The sequence below is a fragment of the Elephas maximus genome, chromosome 11 (genome assembly GCF_024166365.1).
Source record: "Elephas maximus indicus isolate mEleMax1 chromosome 11, mEleMax1 primary haplotype, whole genome shotgun sequence".
NCBI classification, from domain to species: domain Eukaryota; kingdom Metazoa; phylum Chordata; class Mammalia; order Proboscidea; family Elephantidae; genus Elephas; species Elephas maximus.
The window spans coordinates 82,496,361-82,521,309 of NC_064829.1; the positions used below are offsets into that span (position 1 = coordinate 82,496,361).

At 46.9% G+C, this 24,949-nt stretch overlaps 1 protein-coding gene across 1 annotated transcript in view; it reads left to right on the top strand.

Annotated features, from left to right (window-relative positions):
• ZNF407 (zinc finger protein 407) overlaps window positions 1-14,082 on the top strand; it is a 475,981-nt gene extending 461,899 nt beyond the window's left edge. Inside the window, exon 9 of the mRNA XM_049901159.1 lies at window positions 11,667-14,082. Within this exon, the coding sequence (XP_049757116.1) occupies window positions 11,667-13,018 (1,352 nt within the window). The 3' untranslated portion in view covers window positions 13,019-14,082. The remainder of the gene's footprint in view (window positions 1-11,666) is intronic.
• The last annotated feature ends 10,867 nt before the right edge of the window (window positions 14,083-24,949 follow it).

Genomic DNA, 24,949 nt, shown 5'->3' on the forward strand with positions numbered 1-24,949 from the left:
TGCAAACTAACAAATTAACCTGCCACAGTTCATAGTTACTGGCAGAAGACACAAGATTCCTGGGTCAGAGACAAAAGACTATAAGTCACAGCAATAGCAGTAGCCAGAAGGTTGGCATTTATCCTGGTCCCCAGACTCGAAATTCTCACAGGGTGACCTCAAGAGGCCCAGGACACACCTGTACACACAGGGAGTGGCAGTGCAGGAAAGGAGCCCTGAGCTTAAGGAGCCCATGTCTTCATTATGAGCACTAAGCTTGCCTGTCCTTTGCCCCAGAGTGAGGCTTGTTTTTATTACCCTGGACAGTACATAAATCTGCCCTTTGCTCTGGAGAAAATGCTATCTCTGTCTTGAAAAGATAGTACAGAACAAAGCAGTCAGTGCATCTGCTCACGGACACGTAGAAATCTAAGGGACCCATCAAGAGTCATCTCCCAACTGATGCTTCTTCGCTGTGGAGTCAGGAAGCAAACTGGAAGTTATTTTAAAGACCATCCATCCCTGCTCCCCTTATTCTCTAATGAACATTTGTGTAAAGAAAGGCTCTCATCTTCTCTTTAATCAGGGCCTATTATATACCAAGCATCGGAGAGGCCGTGGTAAAGAACAGAGTCCCTGCACTCCAGGAGCTCTTGGTCTAATGGAAGAGAGGAGCATGTTTATGAATAATTACAATTCTGTGTGCTAGGCTCAAGGTGCATACAACGGGCTATAAGACTATCTACTTAATTTCTCTCTAAAACCTGGAGTGACTTTCAGACTAAAGAGATGTACAATTCAGAATGATGTAAGTGTCTATTTTCCTATGAACAAGCTTTAATACAACCAAGATACTTCTATCAGGTTTATCCTGAAGCCTATTTAATAGATCATAAATAAGACATATCACAAAAATATTTAGGTGTATTCATCCCGTGTACACTTAAGGAACCTGAAAATTCCACTAGTAGGCAAGTTGTTAGGAGCCCTGGTGGTGCAGTGGTTAAACACCTGGCTGCTAACTGAAAGGTCGGCACTTGGAACCCACCAGCCACTCCACAGGAGAAAGATTTGGCAATCTGCTTCTGTAAAGATTACATAGGAAACCCTGTGGAGTGCCTAGTGGATTCGAACTGCCAACCTTTTGGTTAGCAGCCATAGGTCTTAACCGTTTCGCCACCAGGGTTTCCATTAAAGCTGTTACAACTCCTTAAATATCCTACCCCAGCTATGAAAGAATGAACAAGTACTGCTCAAGCTGAATATAGGTTATATAGTTCTGTATCATCTATCTATCTATCTGTCTGTCTGTCTGTCTGTCTGTTCCTGGGTTTTGATTACATGTGGTGGTAACCCTTCCTTATACAGAACATTTCGGTGTGGTCTCTGTGTGCTCACTGCTCTGTTTCTTTCTACTTGCCTCCTTGAGGAGTGGCCGTCACACCTGTGTGCATTTTATGCCTCCCTGCTGGTGGCTAGGCATACCTGCCTATCGGAGGGCATGGTTTATGAATAGGCAAAATAGTATCACCTGTTTAACAAAGCCTTTAAGGTCCTTAGTAACTAATAATCATTTTCAAGTCTCTGCCCTCATTCAGCACGGTGGAATTGAGTGTGTGGTACCATTCCCAGCCCTGTCCCAGGACTATACTGTTGCCTCATTAGACATGTTACCCATTCAAAATGCACACTTCAGAGTTTGCTAGAGGCCTCTGCATATGGCAGGCATAGGTGCAAAGACAACATGGCACAAAAATATTCTCTCCAGACACAGCAGATGCACCTGTCGTCTGCTGTCCCCACCTGCGCACTGGTGCGCTGTGACGTCCCTGCTGTCCCGAGCCTGTGCACGGTGACACAAGATGGTGCAACGGGATAGGTACCTTGTCAGGCCTGGGGCCAGAACCCACTCAGGCTTCGCACTGTTTCCCCCCGCCCCTCAAAACACCGAGCGCAGTGAGGAGGGGAAAAACCACTGATGTTAGCATACTGCATCGCTTGAAGCATAGGCTTCATGTGCTGGCATTTTACTACACGTTTTGTTTGTAGGTTTGTTTTTATTCATTCCGCTCCTTTCAAAGCAAGGATATGACCTCATAATTTGTTTTTTGTTTGATTTCTTTAAAAATCAGTTTTAAAGCTTTATTAGCCCAGGCGTATATCATTCTCTAAGGCCCAAGCAATTTTAAAATAGGTATTTACCTTAGATAGTCAGGAAAATGGTTGAAATAAGGATTGGGGTGTTCACTGGTTAATAGAAAGACACTAAATTGGTTCACGGCGTGGGTGACCCAACACGCATCACCCACGACAATGCACTTTCTCCCTAGAACCAGATGGGGTCGTCTGCAGACAGGGTCAACAGCACGGTCCACTCTTTTTCTCAGAGACGTGAATGTCTTCTGATCACTGTCAGGGGCCCTCCCCGAGGCCTTGCCCTAGGGCACCTGGACAGTGGTGGGGGATCAGACTTATAGCCATGGCATTGGCTACGTTTGCAGCTACATCTGACCTCTGAATCTTCTCCTTTTTCAGCCTCACATTGTTGTGTGTCTTTGAGTCTCATCCCAGTGCCCCCCCAGCCTCAGGGTACCCTTACAGATGTAGCCAGCATAAGAGGAAATGGCAGCAATGTGCCCAGACCCCTGATTCATTTTCATATTTAGAGAAGAAGCTCGCATTGTTCTAAGTATACACCAGCAGCTGCTGTCATTTGGCTACGAGCAGATGTTAGACCTCCGAAAGCTTTGCTGATAATTAAAATACTAACAGTTAGTGTTTTACCCAGCTGCAGGTTGTGTTTACTGTAAATCTGGTTTTAATGGTGCCCCTGTGCCATTACCGAAGAGCGGTTTGCTTTTTACCTTACATGCAAAAGTGTCTGCGATGAAGACAAATGTCTATTTCATCTAATTTCCTTGGGAAAGATATGAAGATTCTATGATGTAAGGGAAATATAAACATGACTACAAATGTGAATGTGATCTTTTTATAGGCCTGGCCAGAAAAACAAAGGGAGACAAGCTGAATCTGCCTTTTAAAATGAGCCTTGTTTGAGGGGTACTTGATGTACTGTCTAATGACATTGGCTAGATGACTTGTTGCATAATTTTACCTTTTAAAGTGGGTATAATGTGTACAACTTTTGACAAGTAGGCCTTGCCTCCTAATGAGGACATTTAGGGACATTTTGGGGCCTTGGTGGCGCAGTGTTTAAGAGCTACGGCTGCTAACCAAAAGGTCAGCAGTTCAAATCCACCAGCCGCTCCTTGGAAACTCAATGGGGCAAGCCTACCCTGACCCATAGGGTCGCTGTGAGTTGGAATTGACTCTACGGCAACGGGTTTTAGTTTAGGGATGCCTTGGGGCTTCCTGATTTTCTGATTCCATCATGCAGTAGTGTGAGTCACCATCTTAGTGCAGACAGAGCCAGCCTGGCAGGAAGCAGGTCAGGCAGCCGCACCAGTCTACCCTGAAGGTCTTCGGGAAGACCCCCATCCTTGTCCTCCACCATGGGCCTTAAGTTCCACCATTCTCCTTGAGGCCTCCAGAGTACCCCCAAAATGCACACATTAGAAGGGCACAGTCTGCCTCTTATCAACTGTTATCGCCAGCACAGGTGAATGTACCTGAGAGGAGGATGATGAGGGTTGGGTGCCTTGGGGAAGTACCAGTGCTGAAAGGGACGTCAGAGTAGCATCCAGGACAGATGCTGCCCCTTCCTGGTGTGGCCCAGGGCACACCTGACACCTGATCAGGGAGACAGGTGTGCCTTGTACGCCTCACATTGTCTTTGATACCTGCAAAGAAGCTCTTCAGCCACTTCCCTGCCTGGTTCCAAGTGGGATGTGAGACATTTGAGCACCTTCTGCTCAAGTGGCTGTTTTTAAGAAGTGGGTAAATGACAAGATCGGCGCACTTCCCAGTCTAACTTCAGTTTAGTCTAACTCAGGGAGGCACGATGACATGCTTCTGTCGCCTGAGTCCCATTCCCAGAGTCCCATGGCTGCTGCGTCCTGACCATATAGCTTCTGCAACAGTAGAGAAACAGTTAACCACTCCCCCTCCCCTGCCTACCTCTCCCAAAAAGCCTGTCAAGATAACCTTAAAGGACACAGCCTTATCTTACTGAGTGAGATTTGTGTGCATAACTCCCATTACTGCTAGATCTTCATGCATGAAAATGATAATATATACCTAAGGGTCTGATATAATACAACATTTCTTAGGGTTTGTGACTTTAGAGGTAAAATATTGTCTTTTATTCTTTGTCACTCTTCAGTGACCGTGGAAATATTTAGGCCCATGGAGACTATTCTTGGTGAAGTTCGAACCTGGAAGATTATGTATTTCCAACTTGAGGTTAAATATATTCCTAGGTTTTTCTGAATATTCTAAAATTCTTTTTAGGGGTCTTATAGGATTATCTTCTCTTGCTACCAATGCTAAATGTAGTACTAAAGAAAATTAAGAAAAAAGGGCTAAAACTTTTGTTGCTTAAATCTGTGTCCTCGTTGGTTGTCAGTACTCCTTTATTAAGAGTGACATGTGTAATTTATGAAATTGTGAAGTTGGATTTATGTGAAAGAGTTCCTCAGAAATGATATGGCTTTCAGTTAATTTTTCATTTAAAAAAAAAAAGGTAATTTTCCTGATCTCGTCTTGTAAAACAATGGCCTTCATGGAATTGAGGACAAAGCAATGATGTTTACTGTAATTCTTCGGCATATGCCATTATGTGATGTAAAGCAGATATGTGCCATAATGCTTTCTAGTGATCATGTCATGATATATTTAATACATCCCTAGGCCAACTCATATCAGCTTTGGTTTTAAAATGACCCAAACAAGTCTGTGCTCTGAAATAAACCTCACCAGTGTAGCTGTTGTATTGAACAAGCATTGCAAAGACTAGCAATCATTAATTTTACATCTCAAATAACCTAATTACTTTTAATTTTGTGTTAATTTTAACAACACTGACCAGGATGCAGTTTCTGATCCTTGAAAATAATGGAGAGACACGACGCATTGACCAACTTTTGTTCTCTGAAAAAAAAATGGATATATCGTCATTTCATTCTTGGCATATAAGACTAAGAGGTCACTCTAACCCGTGTTGTCATTATTATGGCACAGTGATACTCTTTGTTTGGTCCTGGGCAAGTTACGAAGCCACTTGAGTTCTTCCTTCAGGAACTTGCAGAAGTTCATACTGTTTTGTGTGTTAGATACTTTAAAGTCAGAGCACTCATAGCAAGTACCCGTGTTCACATGGAAGGTGTTCAGTTATTCAAAGCCAGAGTTGAATGTGAGCTCTGTCATAGAGCATCCTGCAGTACTCCCAGGTAATTATTATTGTCCTTGAAATGAATAAATTATAGAGCAATTATTGGTATCGATTTGACTGGCTAAACTATTGGTGACGGCTATTGCAAGAATAATTTATTCCCTGCTTTGAAATTTCTAAAAGGTTATATTTCATTGAATTTTAATTTGTCATTTTTCCTGCTTTCACTTGAGAAACTTATAAGCTTTTGTGACATTAAAATATGGCTCTAATTTATTAGCATAATCTGTTAATATTGTTTCATTTTAATAGACGTTAAGTATGATTTCTTAACATTCTTGTTAAAATTACATCTTAAAATTGAAGTTGAGAAAAATTGTATGTGGCTAAGAACCACAATGTCATGTGTGTCCCAGAATTTCACATGGAAAGTATCATTTTTTAATCACATCATATTCTAGGTGCTTTAATTGTGACAATGAACCAGACCAGTTTTTTCAAGTTTAGTGTCCTACCAAAATATAAAATGTAAAACACTAGCAACGTCAGAGATTTAGCCTGGCAGGGTATAAACATTTAATGCAATTTCAGGAGAAGCTTAGAAATTTAAAGTCAATACTGGCTGCTAGCAACAAACTGGTTTACATATAATACTAGCCCTAGCATTAGACATTTTGCTCCACGACAAGTCTCTTTAATGCCATCTTTATCTGCTACACGATGCATGAAATCTACTTTCAGTTTTAGAACTGCTGGCCACCTTTGACCCCTTTAGTGGAGACACAGTGTGACCTTTCTATTGTCATCAGCTTTCATTCTCTTGAAAATTCTATGAATTTTTATTACAGGTTTTTTTAAAACCAAGCTGAGGCTTCAACAAATTACTTGACACAGATGAGATGAAGTTGTTGAAGTAGTGTTAGATAAGTTTTACAGCCGGCGTGTACGCTGCTGAAGAGTACAAAGCCAGGTCCTACAATGTCATACGCCAGTAACTGCTGAGCCTACTATTGGATAAATACATCATTTTATGGAACATTGATTGTTCTATAAACCCAATGGAGTATTATGCTCTATGATCAAACCATTTAGATTGTGTGTAGAGCACAGAAAATGCCATATTCAGGATGGTACTAAAAGTGCCATTTGTGTATTTTATGGATGTCATTACAGGGGAAACTTCTCTCTGTAGGCCCTGTTTACTGCAAAATTTTTTAGTCTGTAATGACATTTTTCATTCACAACGTATGCCTTCAAGAGAGGGGGCCCTTGTTTTATTTGTTTCATTCGAGTTTACTGCACAAATTCTGTACATTTTAATTAAATGTAAGCTTAACAAAAGCATAAGGTATTTATTTTGTGAGAAAAAATGATGACAGTAACCAAGGAATAACACACACACAAAAAAGGAAGTCATCAGGTACTAAACCCTATTTGTAGCTTCCCAGAAGCACAGCTGACAGCAAAACAGAGCCATTAGCAAGGTTTTGGGGAGTGTGAGTCTCTACCACTTAACCCCTCCATCCCTGCGCCACGGAGTTTGTGGTTTCCAGCTCCGGAGACATTCACTTTAGAAAGGACAAATAAGGAGAAGCTGCAGCTTTATAATGATACTCTGGAAAAAGTGAGCTAATTAAAAATCATTTCCCTGAAAACAAATCCTCAAACCCCCAAAAAACCTTTTTATACCAACTGAGTTGTAAACTTGGAATGCATTTAGCAATGGGAAGGGAGGATAATATCTTTACAGTCATGAAAGCCAATGAGCAGTAAGTTGGGATCCCATAAACAGGCACTAGGCTCCATTTTAACATCCTTTGCACCTTCTGCACAAAGCTGCTTATTGTCCTAGTGGAAGCAGATCCCAAAGACACTGAAGTGAGGCACGCTGATTTGCTGCTATCATTGTACTGAAATCTAACGTTGTCTCTAAATACCATCAAGTACAATACAAATGGTATGTTGGGCATCAGAGTTCCATTAAAGAGGTGTGGAGTCGTAGAGCTATGCCAGTGACCACGCAGTTAAGGATAAGACCTGTCCTCAGACGCCCTTGTTTTCCAGATGTCTTGTCCAGTTGGCCTTTTGCATTGGTGAGCGCTACAGTTCATATTTACTAGAAAGATCTCAAAAATTGAAGTTGATGTGCCCAGTAAATTTAAAGTTTAAAGTTGCAGTAGAGATTCACATTAGTTTAAATGACACTTGAACTTCTACATAGCTCAACATTAATTCATTATGGCTGAAATGGAGGAATCTTCAGTGGGTGAATCTTTTTCAATCTGATTGAGGCTGTTACATTTTATAGGTGCTATTTTTCAAAGCAGTACTGACAGCACTCGAAGTTATTAAATTGCTGAATCAAAAGATGGACCTGCAGCCGCATTTATGAACTGTGATGGAAGAGCTGGGGCTGCACTGAGCTGAGGTTAAGATGTTGGTGGTGTTAAGCTTCATCAACCCCTTAGTGACAGCACTATTTACCCACGTAGTTTACTTTAATGGTCTGGAAGTGGCTTAACCCACCTCTGGATTCAAATAAATTCAGTAAGTAGTTCAGAATAGCATAATTATCAGTGCTGCAAGGTTTCAGAGGATAATTCTACACCCAAGAGATTTTCCAGCCAATTGCAGAGAAAGAACAGGATTGCTTGGGCTCAAACATGTAGCATTTCTTCCAGAGGCTACCTAAGAATAAGACGTTTGTTCTTTCTTTGCAACTACCGTAGTTTCTCTTGCCTTTTTTTTTTTTTAAGGCAATGGCAGTATGTCCTCTTCTATAACTAATGGAGGGGAAATGATTTGGAGGCTGCCTGCTTCGTTTTTGTGTCCAGGGTCCGATTTTTTTTTTTTTTCCAAAAGCTGGATTAGACTGAAAATGACCTTGAAATTAGAGAATGGAGAAACAAAACTGGGTCAAGTTCAGCATGTAATGAAGGCAAGCAGGACGTTGTCTCATGGGTAGAGAAGCAGGGTGTGGGGGCAAAATTGCAAGCATGCAAGAGGCAAAATGTGGCAGTAGAGTAGACAAAGATCTGGAGGTCCTAGTGTACATGGCATGTTGAGCAGGGATCAGCAGCATCAGCCAGCTGATTCTGGCATACACTGAGGTATGAAAACAGGATCTCTGAGGAGTGCTGCTCTTATGAGGCTGCTCTGCTCATGCACTGAGCCCAATTCTGACCTCACTGAGGAGAGAGGATCTATGGAGGATTCCAGTTCACATGGTAACCATGAGGTTAGGTTAAAGCTGATCGACAGTGATTCATCCTTTTCTTCTAGGATCTATGTGCTTTAACCTGGGTCCAGGGTAGGTGAAGGTGTGCTTTTCTTTGGTAAAATGAGAGATTGTGATGGGGAAGAAGGGATGGAGACTTCCACAGAGGAGCATTCTCCAGCAGACCCATTTAAAAGCACTGGGTCTGAGGGCCTAGTGCCTGATGCCCTCACACTCTCCATACATAGCCTTTAGGAAGTCTCCATGCCCCCTCAGGGTCTGCGTCCCACAGCCTCTACCAAGCAGTCAGGTGAGGCACTTAGCAAGTGCTTGCTGAGGGAAGCAGTCACTGATCTGGCTGGTAGGGGCACCTAATTGTTCTCCTTCTCAGTTGCGGTTGGAGGGGGAGATAAGAGAAGACAGAGGTACTATAGTTAGGTAACTGGTTTAGCTAGAATCATTGACATTATGGACTCCCCTCTTGAGAGAGGAGATGGTTACTTCTGGTCAGTCCCTGAGAGTGAGGCCAGGTCTTGTTTGCCCCCAACTACATTCCAGCACCAGCACAGGGCCAGGCTCATCCTAGGGTTCAGTGCCTGTTGAGTGAACAAATGGAGGCCCTGCTGGTAGGGGACCGTCCTGGTTGACCCCACAGGCCTTTTCTTGGCCTGAGGTTCTAGGACGCTGTAATCTTTGTAAGATTCATGCTATAGAGTTCCATGAGAAAGAATAAATGTTAATTGGTCCTAATATCTTGCTTTAAAAAAAGTGGGTTATTTATATATTTTACTTTTTTACTAGGAATCAGAGCCTTTAGAGGCCAAAGAACACTGTGTACAGAAAACTGATGCCCTGATGAGCTTGAGAGGGCTAGCAAGTGCACCCAGAGGCCTTTAGTATCAGCTGTTAGCTTACCCTTTCATAGTTTGAGGCTCCCCTTTGGCTTTGCAAGTTAACATAGAGAAGTTGGTATAACTTGATGCGAATTGTGATTATTGAACAAGTAAAAGCAGAACATCTAACAGTTTACACCAGCACATGCAGAATGGGCCCAGGAGTTTGCATTCACATGCAAAACTTAACATGTAATTTCAAACTGGGGACCTTGTCATACCCTGTGGGGGTGAACCTGGACGTGCTGTCAGTAAAGGCATTGTAATAGCTTCTGTGGAATGACACGTGAGAGAGTGTCACCATGGAGGGCATGCTTGTTGGAGTTGGTGCTTTCAGAGTAGCTATGGAAAAAAATGCTTCTTATGGACAGCACCAGAGTGGTCAGCAAAAGTGTCCTCCTTATTCATAAGGGATGGTCCCAGAAAAAAACCCAGTGCCGTTGAGTCGATTCCGACTCATAGCAACCCTATAGGGATAGTAGCGATTCAGAATTTCTAACAACTCTTGATCCTTCATTTGAAAGGGGATAAGGATAAAGTACACTTTCAAAAACTGATCTGCATTAAAGAGAGTAAAACAGACTATTTTTTTGCAATGTGGCTGCTATTGAGATGTCTCCAAAGCCCGGTCAAGTAGGAATACTCAGTCCAGACCATGCTCCATTCAGGAGGGCAGGAGATGATGATGAGAAAACTGATGGGAAAAGAAAATAGAAACTCTGTTTGAAAGAGTCAGCCTCTTTATGAAAATAAAGATGACCATTTTCAGTTCTATTTTGTCCTTTCAAGTTATTAAAAACAAGCAAACGAACACTGACCCATACCACAATAACACTGAGGGAGGTGACAAGGGACCTGTGGTGGGCAGACACCGCTAGCTGCTCTTAGGTGTCTGCAGCACCCCGGGGCCAAGGAATTCCCACTGGTTCCTCCCCACACCCCTGCTTTCCGCTCTTCTCCCCCTCTCCTGCCTTGGTTCCTCTTTCTGCTATCTCTTCCCTTGTCTCACACACAGTGGTCTAACCATCTCTCTTTATTGGCCCTATCTTTGAAAATGTCCATGTCCAAGGGCCTTACCATGGTATTTTCTAAAACACCCACTGTTTTAGATGTGGGGCTAGCATTTAAGATGATGAATTCCATACCTTCTGTTATAGTTCTAAAACCGATGTGTTCAATTCATCTTTCTGCTTAAGCACATTCATCCGTTTCCTCCGTCCACAGATACTGCTTCTGCCTGGTGTGTAAGGCCTCAGACAGCCTGAGCCAAACAAACTGTCTCATCCCCAGAGCCTAAGCCTTCAGCCACAGCAGAGATTCAGTTACCAGACCCCTCACGTCCAGCAAGCCTGGCCATTGCTTGGGCTGGGAGCCTTCTTCTCCACCTGCCTATCCAGCAAGTGCTGGAATAGCCCCAACCCTCAATACGGGGTCAGAAGTTGTTTCTTTTCTGGATCCTTCCCTAAATATTCTTTCCTGTGGCCTGAATTTATTGCTCCTGTCTCTTTTGTAGTACTTACCACCGTACGTAATAGTTAAGTCATTCGACAAACATACTTGTTAGAGGTTTACTGCATGCCTGGCACTTTGCTAAACTTGGGTCGACACAGCAGAACAAGGCGGAGTCCTGCTCTCAGAGCTCTTGTTAGCGCTGCCCGCTCCACCTCTCCTGAACCTGCGCCTGGGAGAGACTGCGTGTGTGTCTGTGCTCCCAGGGCCCAGCAAATACAGCACGCGGTCACCCTGGGGACACACCAGGGCAGGTGGCTACCTCCACACCTGGGTTAGTGCTCACATCATGGACACTCGAGACATAGTTGTTGCAGTAAACTCTTGCAGCTGTGTTTATTGGAGGCCTGTGTTGTTTGAATTTAGTGTGCAAGGCTTTCGCTGAATAAATAAATGTACCGGATATAATATTTGAACATTAAAAAATATTTCCTTTGGGTTAGAAGTTACTGATGTTGACTACTTCCTAAGCTGCATCTGCTACCGTTTGCTGATTCTCTTGTTAGAAACAACAGTATGTGGGGCGGGGCGGGAGGTGACCACGTTCCTCCCCTCAGAATGGGAAGGAAATGGTGCTGGTCAGGGTTGTAATTGGACAGACAGACCAGGAGCACAGGAAAGCACACACCATTGAAGGGATGCCCTCAGTGGCCAGTCCCGGGGTTTGGTGGGTAGTGGTTCACAGCAGCATCTGTCAGGTTCAAAGCTTCCACAGGAGAACTAACTGTTAAGCCTGAAGTCATGTTGCTAAGTGCTAACTGGTCACTGTCTCCCATAGGCATCGTCTCCAAGTCCTACGAGTGCCGACTGAAGGGGCAGGGCGCAGCCTTTGTGGAGACGGACAGCCCCTTCACTGCAGCCGCCCTGGCGGATGAGGCCCCCGTCAAGGACAAGCCCCTACGGAGCAGCAAACGGCCGGTGCCAGCGGCCGAGCAGGTCCAGCAGGTCATCATCATCCAGGGCTACGACGGGGAGTTTGCCATCGACACCTCGGTGGAGGAGACCGCCGCCGCCACCCTGCAGACCCTGGCGATGGCCGGTCAGGTGGCACGGGTGCTGCACATCAGCGAGGACGGCCAGGTCATTGCCACCAGTCAGAGTGGGCCGCACGTGGGCAGTGTGGTGCCCAGCCAGCTCCTCCCAGAGCAGCTGGCAGAGGGCGCAACACAGGTGGTGGTGGTCAGAGGCCCGATGGAAGGCAGTGACATGGAGGAGCCCCTCGGCGCCAGCGGGACTGTCCTACAGCAGGTGACCAAACAGGAAATGGTGAGCCTCGCCGAGGCTGGCATTGCACCCCCAGACTCCTCCTCTGCCCTGGACGCACTGCTCTGTGCCGTCTCCGAGCTAGGAGAGGTGGAGAGTCGGACTGGCTTCGAGGAGAAGAGCAGGTGCAGCCACAGGGACATGCTGATCCAGGTGCCCGGCCAGGAGGCGCTGCCCGCCCCCATCGGCCCCGAGGCTCCCGAGCTCCCGCTGTTTCCGGACATCCAAGGGAGCCCGGCCGAGCTGGAGCCCATGGAAGTGGTGACCCAGGTGGTCCGGCCCTCGGCCCTCCTCGCCTCCCAGGAGAGAGCACAGGTGGCCTTCAAGAAGGTGGTCCAGGGCGTGCTGCAGTTCACTGTCTGTGACTCGGCTGCCGCCGACCAGCTCATCCATGAGGGCGTCACCCAGGTCATCGTCAACGAGGAAGGCACCGTGCACATGGTGGCCCGGGAGGGCTCGCAGGTCATCATGCAGGAGGCGGAGGCCCGTGGCCTGCGGATGCCAGGCGAACACATGGACCTGGTCGAGTCGGACGGTGAAATCTCGCAGATCATTGTGACCGAGGAGCTAGTCCAGGCCATGGTCCAGGAGTCCGGCGGCGGCTTCCCCGAGGGGGCCACGCACTACATCGTGACCGAGCTGCCGCCGGGGGTGCAGGACGAGGCAGGTGTGTATTCGCACACAGTGATCGAGACGGCTGGCCCCCCGGAGGTCCTGCAGGCCGGGGGTGCTCTGAGTGGAGACGCTGCGGCCCCAGAGGGGGCAGAACAGCTGACGAGCATGGTCATCTACACACAAGGCGGCTCCCCAGCAGCAGCGGCAGTGATCCAGGGCCAAAGAGAAAGTTCCGAACTTCAGGAAGCATAGGGCACGGCCTTCTGGCGCTGACCGGAGCAGGCGTGGAGACCCAGCACACTGAGAGAGGCACGCTCCCGGGACTGACCTGAGAAGCCTCCTGGTTGAGGTGGCCTCCTGCAGACGCGAACCAGGTTGCCCTCGGGGTGAAGAGCTGCAGCTGAGGATACACATGGAGCGCAGAGGGGCACTGAGGGCAGCCCTGCTCCAACTTCTGCTCGCCGTCTTGGTTCTTTGGTGAATGGCCTGTTCCCGCTGGTCTATCCATTGTGTTTTTTCTGTTCGTTCTGTCTTGTTTTTCCACAAATGTTTTCCCATTTCAGTTATCAAAAGATTGTGCCCTAGTGGTGAAAAAAAAAAAATGTATCACGTGGCTTGAGACAGGTCTGCTCTTAAGATCTGGCATACAGCTGTTTTAACAGTTTACTACTCGTTTGGTTAAAAATTGAGCTACAGTTATTATTGTCTTGAAGCAGTTAACTTCCATTCTTTTTGTTTGTTTTGTTTTGTTTTTGAAACTTTAGGATCCCAGCGTCCCAGACCAAAGGCAGCAGCCAGTTCACTTCATGTACGCGTTTCCTCTCGCCCACATTTCGGTGTTTTGGGCCCTGGTTGCATTCTGCATAAAACAAATCTTTTTAAGCCTGTGGTTAAGAAAAGCCTTGAAGTTTATATTCACTTTAAGTACACCTTGGTTAAGACAACCCGATATGCTTCAAATTTTGTCTCCGTTTCATGCGATAGAGTCTATATATGAAATATGCATTCTGGAAGATATCGTTCATATCAATATTTTGCTTTTATAACAGTTGTTCACATTGATGTCATTTTTTGCAGGATTTACTAGTGATTCATGTCAATATAAAAAATCCGACCTCGAACATTAACAAATAGAAAAACGTGACCCTGTAACCATTGCTTTGGCCAGGGTTATCTGTATTTGGTTGTGGATTTATGGCAACTGTTGAATGCAAGTTTATGTTCCAGTAATTTGTTTCTTGAAACAATTGCTCTTTATTTCTCTTTCAAAATTGTAAAATGATGGCCTCCCCCAAATGCTAAGGTTGTTTTTGTTCTGTCTGTTTTCTTTTAAATAAAATTATAGCATTAAAAGCGACCGTGATGCTGTTTTATTTCCGGCAGCTGACGGTTGGCTGCTGTGAGAACTGCAGAACGTGGTGCTTTCTGTTTTCAGAGGATTCTGACCTCTAGCCTGTATCTCTGTGTCTTCGTACTGTTTCCTGCAGGTTTGGGGGTGGCCCAGGCTGCTTCGGGGTGACAGTAACACCTTCTATCACAGTTAGTACAAGCCCTGGAGAGTGGACCTGAGAGCGAAGGGGAAGGCACCGGCACCTTCTTTGTTTAAACAAAGTGCCTTCTGGGATGCCTTCCCGAGGAACCCTCACAGGCAGAGCTCACGGAGAGCTGGACCACTGCCCTTTCCTGAGCATCCCCTCCCTGCTCTGAGTTCTGGCCACTCCAGGGCGCTTCCCCCTCGACAGCCACCCCTCCAAAGAAATAAAAGGCAGGATTTCAAGTTTGACACCGCGCTTCATAATTAGCTGAATCTGACTTGCTCATGTTTCTTTCAAAATGGCAGGGCTCCTCACTTCTTCTTCAGCACTGTCTCCCGCAAACAGTGACAGGACCAACTCCCGTTTGTTATCAGCATAAAGGTGACCTTTACAAAATGATGGCCCTCTCCAAGCGTCTCATACATGTTTCATAAAAAAAGGAATGTTTTTTTCCGTGGAAATATTTCTTCCTGATCATCTCCGCCGTCCGCGGCGCCCAGTGGTCTTGCCACTGGATGCTAATTCCTGATGGTGCTGGGTCCTGTAGGGCTAACCTTTCTGCTGCTGTACAGGCTGTTGACACTGACATGCTGCAGTTTACCGTTTGTGATTTATTTAGGATAAATATGTCCCAGGTGGCATTTAATCCTTCATAAAACCAGTGTAGCCTGCAGTGTCAAACCAGCAATCACACCGTACGCGCAATGAAAAGAGCTTTGCATAGAAAACACGGTACAGAGGTGTTTCCAGGCTCAGAGGTATCGCGCAGGATGCACGAAGCGATTGTATACTGTAATTATCCATGCAGCTGGGTTAATGTTAACCTCTCCTTCCTCTCTCGTTGCACAACTGTTGGGGTGTTTGGGAGCTCCTGGAAGCACACGCACAAATGCATGTACCGTATAAAGAGGCAGTGCTGACTGAGTGGGCAAGGGATGTTCCTGCAGCGCGTGTTGTCTGCAAGGCAGATTGGCAGCTCTCCTTGAGGTTCTCTGCAGAGAAGATGATGGGACTTTACAGAGGAAGCAGAAAACTAAACAAGCGAAATATTTACTTGGAGACTGTAATCCACGGAGGCCATGTTTGTATTAAGCTGCAGCCAATTAAATGACGGGGCATTGTGGAAGGCTGGTGGCCCACGTCAGCGGAGAAGTGGCTTGGATCTCACCTTCCATGACACAAACACTCTCCATGCCTGGGGAGAGCCACAAAGTAAGGAAGCAGCTTCCATACAAAGGCAGCTCTAGCCAGGTCAAAACCAACCCGTTGCTGTTGAGTAGACCCTGACTCGAGGTGACCCCACGTGTGTCAGAGTAGAACTGTGGTCGATAGGGTTTTCGGTGGCTGATTTTTCAGAAGTAGATACCGGGCCTTTATTCTGAGATGCCCCTGGGTGGATTAAAACTGCCAGCCTTTCAGCTAGCAGCTGTGGAATTGACCACTGCGCCACCAGGCCTCTCTAAGGCAGTTCTAGCCAGGTCAAAACCAAAACACCAAACTGGTTACTATCGAGTGGACCCAGACTCATTGTGACCCCGTGTGTGTCAGAGTAGAACTGTGCTCCATAGGGTTTTCAGTGGCTGACTTTTCAGTAGTAGATCACCAGCCCTTTCTTCTGAGATGCCTCTGAGTGGACTCAACCTCCAAGCTTTCAGTTAGCAGCTGAGTGCATTAGCCATTTGCACACCAAGCAGCTCCTTAGCCGTGTAACGTCACCTTAACAAAGCCACATGACTCATTAAGCTGTGGGAGTGTGGGAGGTAGGATGCTCCCTTCAAGACATTTCCCACAGCGCCGCAAGCCCAACAAGCAAAGCAACCCGCATTCCCTGATGCAAAGGAGATAGTGCTACCTTTTACTGCTTGGCTTTCTTTGAAGAACCAACAAGTTCAAGAATCAAGTTAACGTGCGAAGATGATGTCAGTGTAGTCCTGAAAGTTCAGCTGTCATCAGTTCCATCCTCACAACCGGAGCCCTGCTGGCGTAGAGGTTAAGGGCTCAGGCTGCTAACCAAAAGGTCGGCAGTTCAAATCCATCAGCTGCTTCCTTGGAAACCCTATGGGGCAGTTCTACTCAGTCCTGTAGGGTTGCTATGAGTCCGAATTGACTCAACGGCTCAGAACAACAACAATAACGACATCCTCACACCAGAAATGAGGATTTCAAAGTCGCTAAGGAGCCTCTCTGCATCTTTGCTCAGTCATCCGAAAAGAACTCTGTGGAGATTCGATCGAGACCCAGGCCTGCTACATTTCCACCAAACCTCCCACCTGCCTTCTCACCCCCCGTAAAGGAGCAAGGTGACTGGAAAAATTGACAACCTATGGGTGACATTCATATTTTTCCATTCTATCCAAACAGAGTCGGAATCGACTCGACGGCAACAGTTTTGGGTTTTTTGGGGTTTATCCAAACTTTGGTTTTCCTGAACATAAAGATTTTTGGAAAATGGCAGAAGTAAAGAGTTGAAAAACCAGCTTAGAATTCTAAGGCAGAATTTTTAGAATCGGTTGGCTCCAGGAAGAGAGTCAGGGAATAAGAAAGGTCATTCATTTAGCAAACTAAGAAAAGAGCTGTAAGTTTTCACCGATTGTGCTGCGGCATACTGGCCCATAATTTAAGTGGGTGCACAGCTCGCTTAGGCAGCCTCCTTCTGCTCTATCTTGGTGAAGAATACAATTCGTTTTCTGCTCCTCTAGGGTGATATCATTTTACATGAAGAAAAAAGTTAGCTCAGACGGCAGTTATACATTTCGGAAGCACCTTCTAATCAGGGATTGGTGATTCATTATTAACTTCAGCAGGCGATCCATCTGACATGTGAGGGGGAAAAATTAGCAGCTGTCACTGCGTGATGAGTTAATTTCCTGATAGGCCTGACACTGAAAAGCCATTTGGAGACATGGCAGTGGCTGATGAGAAAACCCGGCGCAGCTTTATAATTGGAGATAAAGGAAGGGCAGAGAAATGGGCCTGGGAGGGCGCCCCCAGCCCGCCAGGCGGGGCAGGTGCTATTTGTGTTTGTCCTACCTAGAAGGCCTGTCTGCGCCGGCCCAGGCGGCCCCTGATGGCTGGATCACCAGTCTGCGCAGGTTCAGTCACTTGCATGGTGCCAACTGTGTGGTATAGACACATGCGGCTGGGCAGCTCTGGTGACACAGACGCCTGGCATTTCCACAGGAAGGGAGAAGCAACGTTCTTCTGATGGTCCTCTCGGTAACTCTCATAATCGGAGCGCAAGGTTTCCATAGTGGGATAACTTTTTATCACCATAAAAAAAAAAATAACCCTGTGAAATAAATACTGGGAAAACCAAGGAGGAGGAAGGAAGGCGATGAGCAATGTGTGTTTCTGCAGAAGCAGAGGAAGTGGCCAGGCCCAGGTGCCTCCTGGGGAATGAATGAGGGTCTCGCTTCCCTCAATCCCAGTCTTGAATTGCTCTCCCCTCTGGGGATCCATTTCCAGCCCAACAAGTTGAAAAAATACATGTATTTTGAATATCTTGAAGATGGAAATTAGAAACCAAGAACTCCAAGTATAAAACCAACTCTTTAGTCTTACGGGGATAGCTGGCATGGCCGTCACCAAGGGGACACAATGAAGACTTAGGTTGTAGGGTGCTAGAATGGCTGTTCACCACAATGAACACAGAGCGACCCTGTGAAGATGAGGCTTGTGCACATGCAAATCCAGGGCTAATCACTTAATTACTGAATCCGGAAAATGGAGGAAGCGGAGCTCTCTGAGGAGTTGTGTAGTATAGGAATATGTATAAGGTAAAGAGCCTTCTTGTTCCACAACACTCCCAAGCCGTGCACCAGGCAAGACTCTGGAGTCTGTCCTCTCTACTGGAGGGCATAATGCAGCCAGAGGGTACAAAAGCAGCGGCCGAGAATGTGGGGCCACCTGTGCCCGGCTTGGTAACAAAGACCTATTAAAAAGAATTAAATAAATCCATTCTATATCTCACCATCAAAGACTAGCACGCTTGTTCCATGGCCCCGCATTTCCAGTACATTTTAATAAATTCTTTTAAAATGACCTAATTTCAGCATGGCTTTCAACATCATAGAAAGATAATTCATAACCAGGATAAACATGAACATATGAACCAACCTTTTGTGTCAGCACCATTTCCAAGACTTTCCCGAATGTCTCGTGTTACACTTCACATACTTTTTAAGCAAAGGGATAAAAACCAAAAGTGAAGATTTGTTTTTTATTCCACACTGTGTTCGGTTTGGAGACATAGAACTTTTTTTAAGATTCATCTGAGACGATCAACCAACCACTCCAACCAGTATCAGCGGCTGACTCCTGCCTGGGACACAACCAGGGAGTGTTAGTGTACAGGGTTTCACTCAGCAAGATGGTCTTGCCCCTCCTGCAGGGCTGCTCCCAGAAGCCTCATCTCCAGAGCCATCCCAACTGATCTGTAAACAGGACTACCGTCCTAAAGGAAACCTACACCCCACTCTGGTTTCCCTGCCTTTCACCTTTACCCTGCTGTAGATTAAAAAGATAGAGGATATTTTAACATCAAAGTTGCAATATATGCCCATTACAGACAATGGTCTTACTAGCCCATAACTCAGAGCTACACTATGAACCACTTCTCAGGTAATGGTGATGTATCCACATTGATTCAACGCAGCATTTCGAGTGCCCTGCAAGATGGGCGGTGGGCTGTGGTTCCAAGCAAGTGAGTTAACTGGATGTGCTCTGCCAAGAGGAAGTGGATTCAGGGGAAATTAGAAGTTGAAGGATGTCCCTTATGGGCTCTATGGAGCCCACCTCCTTTTCTGACCCCTCTTTGCTTCACCGTGCTCAAGCTGTGTCCCTTTATCTCTTGTTCCAGAATACAAGCCTAATTTAGGGGCAGAGTTTCTGTGTTTTCATCTTTGCACTCAGCCCCTCCCACAGCTGGGCACCTGGGGGGCTCTCAATGAATGGGGAATTTTCTTGAATGAATGGTTAACATCTGAATTCTCAAGTCTTTATGGATTTTTTTTTCCCTTGTCTTCTTATTCACCTTCCTTTCTGGTTTTTTCATTTGTTTTTTAATAGTCATATTTCTCTCAAGTAAAAATCATAGGGAAGAGGAGTCAAATCAATGCGTCACAAGCATCATGTCTTATTGGTCAAATTGGTTCAGCATACATTCTCTCTCCCTGTTTCCACTTTCCCCAGAACATCTCTTGGTGATGAAGGTCCTGAGACCCAACTTCATGGATCAAGTTCACATACTCTCTTGTCCTAAGGAGACTTTCCCAGCTTCTTATCAACAGGAATGGATGATGGAATCAGACTTTCTCTTCATTCACAATTAACATAATCGTAAGGGAAGTCTCAGAGAGTGTGCCTGTGGGGCCAGGCTAAATATGTTCTGTTTCTATTAAATTTTTATTTGCTTATGTCCTGATTTCTTTCTAGCCCTGAGGTCTTAGACCAATGCTATTTAGTACACCCATTATTCCTTCCTGACACACTGTGAAAGAGACACTGGCATTTTGCGTCATCTCGAATCACCATGATTTTTTCTTTTCTGGGGGCAGATCTCTGACCCCAGCCAGGAAATGATGCAAGAGCCAGAAGAGCAGTGGGCCTTAGACCTCTACTTCTGGGCCTGCTGTCATATGCACCAGCATTGCTCGGGCTGGGGAAAAGCTGGTCCGCCAAAGACCAGAGAGAAGCCCCAATTAGCTGGGTCCAAAATGCCCACTTTTCACACTTCCATGTCTCTGAAATTGGGGTGCATCACTGGCATCTTAGAGGTAATGAATAGCACACACCCTCGTGGAGCGAGTCTGAGAAGAGGCCATGAGGCTCCCTTAGAACGAAGGACCACTCTGCCCAAAGGGCATGATCTAGCAGGCCCAAGGCAAGCCAGGGAGGTAGTGCCCCAGGTCAGCTTCTGCAGGCCTCAGGAAGAGGCCTATCATGGCCATCAATGAATGGTGGGGGAGGGGAAATAATATGGGCTTTCTCACCATGAGGGACTCAATGGCCCCACAGTGGAGTCTCGAAGTGGAAGGCCGGTGTCCGAAGAGAAGGAGCTCTCTATATCTAGCATGTCCTAGCAGAGTGGTGGCCCACATCTCTGGGAGTTGTAAGTTTGTCCTCGTGGGCACCAGGTTGGATGATTGGACTCTGGGGACCCCTCCAGGTGACTAGTCTGTGACCTGACCTAGGATGGTGACAGTGCTAGGCCAGCCTGCCTGCAGATGATTGTATGATCTCAGATGGACCATTTGTGTGTCCTAAGGCTCAATTAGAGTTCTGTAAAATGGAGTTTGGGAACAGTTAAACCAAAAATTACCACCAGCTCTACCATCCTATGATGGGGCAGGTCAGGCATGGATCTAGTGAAGTGTTTAAGGAGCATATCCAGGGAGATGATATTGCCTGCACATGGCAGTGACAGAGAAGTGTCCCAGAGTAGGCGAATATAAAACAAGCTAGCCTTCCGATAGGTTCACTGTAAGCCTTCATATATTAAAGAGAGGGAATGACTCTCAGGGAGGCTAGATGAAACTGGGACCTCATGGAACTGTGCCAAGCTTCATGGGTAGCTATGGGAAGACAGAGGACAGACTGAGAAGCAGCTGTGGGGCTCATGGAGCACTGTCCAGAGAGGCCCCTAATCAATGCCACAGTCTCTACCATTGCCCAGGATGCAGTCTGTCCCAGCATCCTCCTGCCTGCCATATTCTCCAGCCTCTCTCTACCAAAGATTTTCCAGAACATGCTGCTCTCAGGGCTGGTGAGGTTAGCTGGTCAATGATAAGGGGTGTTATAAGATTGAATTCTATCCCCCCAAAAGATATGTTTAAGCCCTAACCCCTGGTCCTGTGAATGTGAGCTTTTTTGGAATTGGGGTCTTTGCAGATGTGATTAGTTAATATGAGGAGTATGGGTCCTAATCCTGTCTGAGTGGTGTTCTATAAAAGAACAGACACTGTCTTAGCCTGGGTTCTCTAAACTGGAAAACCAGTGAAGCGTATATATAAATATATAGAGAGAGATTCAGTTCAAGGAAATGGCTCAAGCAGTTGTGGAGGCTGGCAAGTTGCAAATTCCTGGGGTCAGACGCCAGGCTGGAGGCTTCTCCTGACTCACATGGTTGCAGGGGCTGACTAACCTAAATTGGCAGGTCAGACAACGGGCTGCTGGCTCACATTCCAAGAGCCAGAGGTCAGAGGATGATGAGTTGGATGCAAGATCCAGAGAGGGTGAGCTTTGCCAGAACATCCATATATACTGGATGCAGGCCACGCCCCCAAGGAAACTCCCCTTTCAACTGATTGGCTGCTGACATCAGATCACAAAATAGAGGATGATTACAAAATATCTGCCAAACCACTGAGAACCATGGCCTAGCCAAGCTGACACATAACATTAACCATCACAAAGAGACAAAGAAGCCCAGGTGATACTGAATCTACATGCCAAGGAACACCTGGAGCTACCAGAAGCTGGGAGAGATAAGAAAGACTCTTCCATGAGCCTGTCAAAACCCCGATTTGGGTTCCCAGCTCCATACAAGGCACCCAGACTGTGGTCCTTGGTTACAGCAGCCTCAGGACACTCACCCAGCAGGCCCTCTCACCCCTCGACCTGTGTCCACCAAGGGTGAGGTCTCATTCTTTCTGCCATTGCTTTCACTCTGGTCCACGGTGCGCCTCATGTGCATTTGTACGGTTGCTCAGCAGTCACCAGCGATCTTTCCTCTCACACCATGAACTCCTGCTTGCTCCCCACCTCCCACCTGAAGGGCAGACTTCACAGTCACTCAGAAGTTTGAGACGAATTGGCTTCAAAACACCAAGCCCCCACCTGCTGTAATAAATGCCTGTTCAGAGAGGGAGGCTCTTTGGAATTGAGTCTATGGCATACAACAACAACAACAGAGAGGGAGAAAGCAGTGCTGTAGTCACTTCCAGAAACCCATAGCATGTGGGGGAAGAGGGAGCACAGCGGGCAGAGCACCAACTGGGGGCAGGGGTCATCTGAGAGGAACGGAGCTCTGTCCTCATACCTGCACTATCCAGTGAGGAGCTGCCTGCACCTCCAGGGCCTCCCACCTTCCCCGTGGTCATTGATTGCCCTGAGCTGAGACAAGGTAAGTGGTGACTCATTTCTTCTCCCTGAAAAGTACCTGGGATGCTGCCTCAGGGTCAGAGAGGAACACACTTTAGAAGGTTCCCCAGGTCTGAGAGGGACTCCCTGGAAGGCTTCCAGGTCAAGGAGGGACTCCCTGGAAGGTTCTCCGGGTCTAAAAGGGATGCCCTAGAAGGTTTCCCAGGTCTACGAGGGACGCCCTGGTAGGTTCCCTGAGTCTGAGAATGACTCCCTGGAAGGTTCCCTAGGTCTAATAGGAACACTACGAAAGGCCAGTGAGAGATGCCCTGAAAGGTTCCTGGATCTGAGAGGATCTCTCTGGAAGGTTCCCCAGTCCTGAGAGGAAAGCAGTGGATGGTTCTCCGGGTCGAAGAGGGACACGCTGGAATGTTCCGCAGTCTGATAAGGACTCCCTGAAAGGTTGCCGGGTCTGAGAGGGCCGCCCTGCAAGGTCCCCAAGTCAAGAAGAGACTTCCTGAAGGGTTTCCCTGGATTGGAGAGGGACAATATGGAAGGTGCTCAGGGTCTGAGAAGAATACTCTGGAAGGTTCCCTGGGTCTGAGAGAGATGCCCTGAAAGGTTCCCCAGGCCTGAGAGGAAAGCACTGAAAAGTTCCAAATCTAAGAGGGATGCCCTGGTAGGTTTACTGGGTCTGAGAAAGACTCCCTGGAAGGTTCCCCGGGTCTAACAGGAACACTCTGGAAGGTTCCCCAGGCCTGAGATGGTCTCCCTAGAAGGTTCCCCAGGTCTGAGACAGATGCTCTGGAAGGTGCTCACTCTGAGATTAACACTCTGAAGGTTTCTCCAGGCCTGAGAGGGACACCCTGGAAGGTTCCCTGGGTCTGAGAGGGTCTTCCTGGAAGGGCCCCTGGGTCTGAGAGGAACACTCTGGAAGTTTTTTCAGGCCTGAGAAGGTCTCCCTGGAAGTTTCCCCGAGTCTGAGAGGAACACTCTGGAAAGTTCCCCAAGTCAGTGAGAGATGCCTGGAAGGTTCCCAGGTCTGAGAGAAAAGCTCTAGAAGGTTCCTCCAGCCTGAGACAGACACGCTGGAAGATTTCCCAGGTTGAGGAAAGACTTCCTAGGGGGAACGTTCCCCAGGTCTGAGAAGGATGCTCTGAGTCTTCCCCAGATTGGGAGGGACACCTTGGAAAGTTCCCCGGATCTAAGAGTAACACTCTGGAAGATTCCTGGGTCTGAGAGGGATACTCTGGAAGTTTCCCCAAGTCTAAGAGGGACTCCCTGGAAGGTTCCCAGACCTGAGAGGAAATCTCTGGTCAGGGAGGAATGCTCTGGAAGGTTCCTCTGGTCGGAAGGGGACTCCCTAGAAGGTTTCCCAGATCTAAGGGGGATGCCCTAGAAGGTTCCCTCAGTCTGAGAGGGACACCCTGAAATGTTCCCTGGGTCTGAGAGAGACTCCCTGGAAGATTCTCCAGGTCTGAAAGAAAGATGCTCTGGAAGGTTCCCCGGGCCTGAGAGGAAAGCTCTGGAAGGTTCCCTGGGTCTGAGAAGGTCATTCTGGAAGGCTCCCCGGGTTAAGGAGAGACTCCCTAGAAGATTCCTCTGGTCAGGGAAGGATGCTCTAGAAGGTTCCCCAGGCCAGAGAGGGATGCCCTGAAAGGTTTCCTGGGTCTGAGAGGGAGGTAATAAATACCACAAATTGGGTGGCTTATGAGAACAAAACTTTATTGCCCCATAGTTCTGGAGGCTGAGAGTCTGAGATCAGAGTGTCAGCTGTGTTGATTCTCCCTGTGGCTTTAAAGCAGTATCTGTTCCATGCCTCTCTTCCAGCTTCTGGTGTCTACTGGCCATCCTGGGCTTGCAGCTGCAACCACACATGGCATCCTTCTTCTTTCTCCCTGTGCCATGGACTGAATTATGTCCCCCCAAAAAATGTATGTATCAATTTGGCCAGGCTGTGATTCCCTGTATTATGTGGTTGTTCTCTATTTTGTGACTGTAATTTTATGTTAGAGAGGATTAGGGTGGAATTGTAATTTATGTTAAAGAGGATTAGGGTGGGATTGTAATACCACCATTACCCAGGTCACGTACCTGATCCAATGTAAAGGGAGTTGCCCTGGGGTGTGACCTGTGCTATCTCTTGAGAGATAAAAGGAAAGGGAAGCAAGCTGAGAGCCTCATACCTCATACCACCAAGAAAGCAGCACCAGGAGCAGACCGCATCCTTTGGACCTGAGGTTCCTGCACTGAGATGCTCCCAGACCAAGGGAAGACTGATGCATCACAAGGAATTGTCTCCAGAGCCAACAGAGAGAGAAAGCTTTCCCCCGGAGCTGACGCCCTGAATTTGGGCTTATAGCCTACTCGACTGAGAGAATAAACTTCTCTTTGTTAAAGCCATCCACTTGTGGTATTTCTGTTACAGCAGCACTAGATAACTAAGACACCCTGTCTATCTCTTTTCCTCTTTTATAAGGACACCAGTCATATAGGATTAGGACTCAGCCTACTCTAGTATGACCTTGTCATGGATTGAGGAATTATGTCCCCAAAAAATATGTCAACT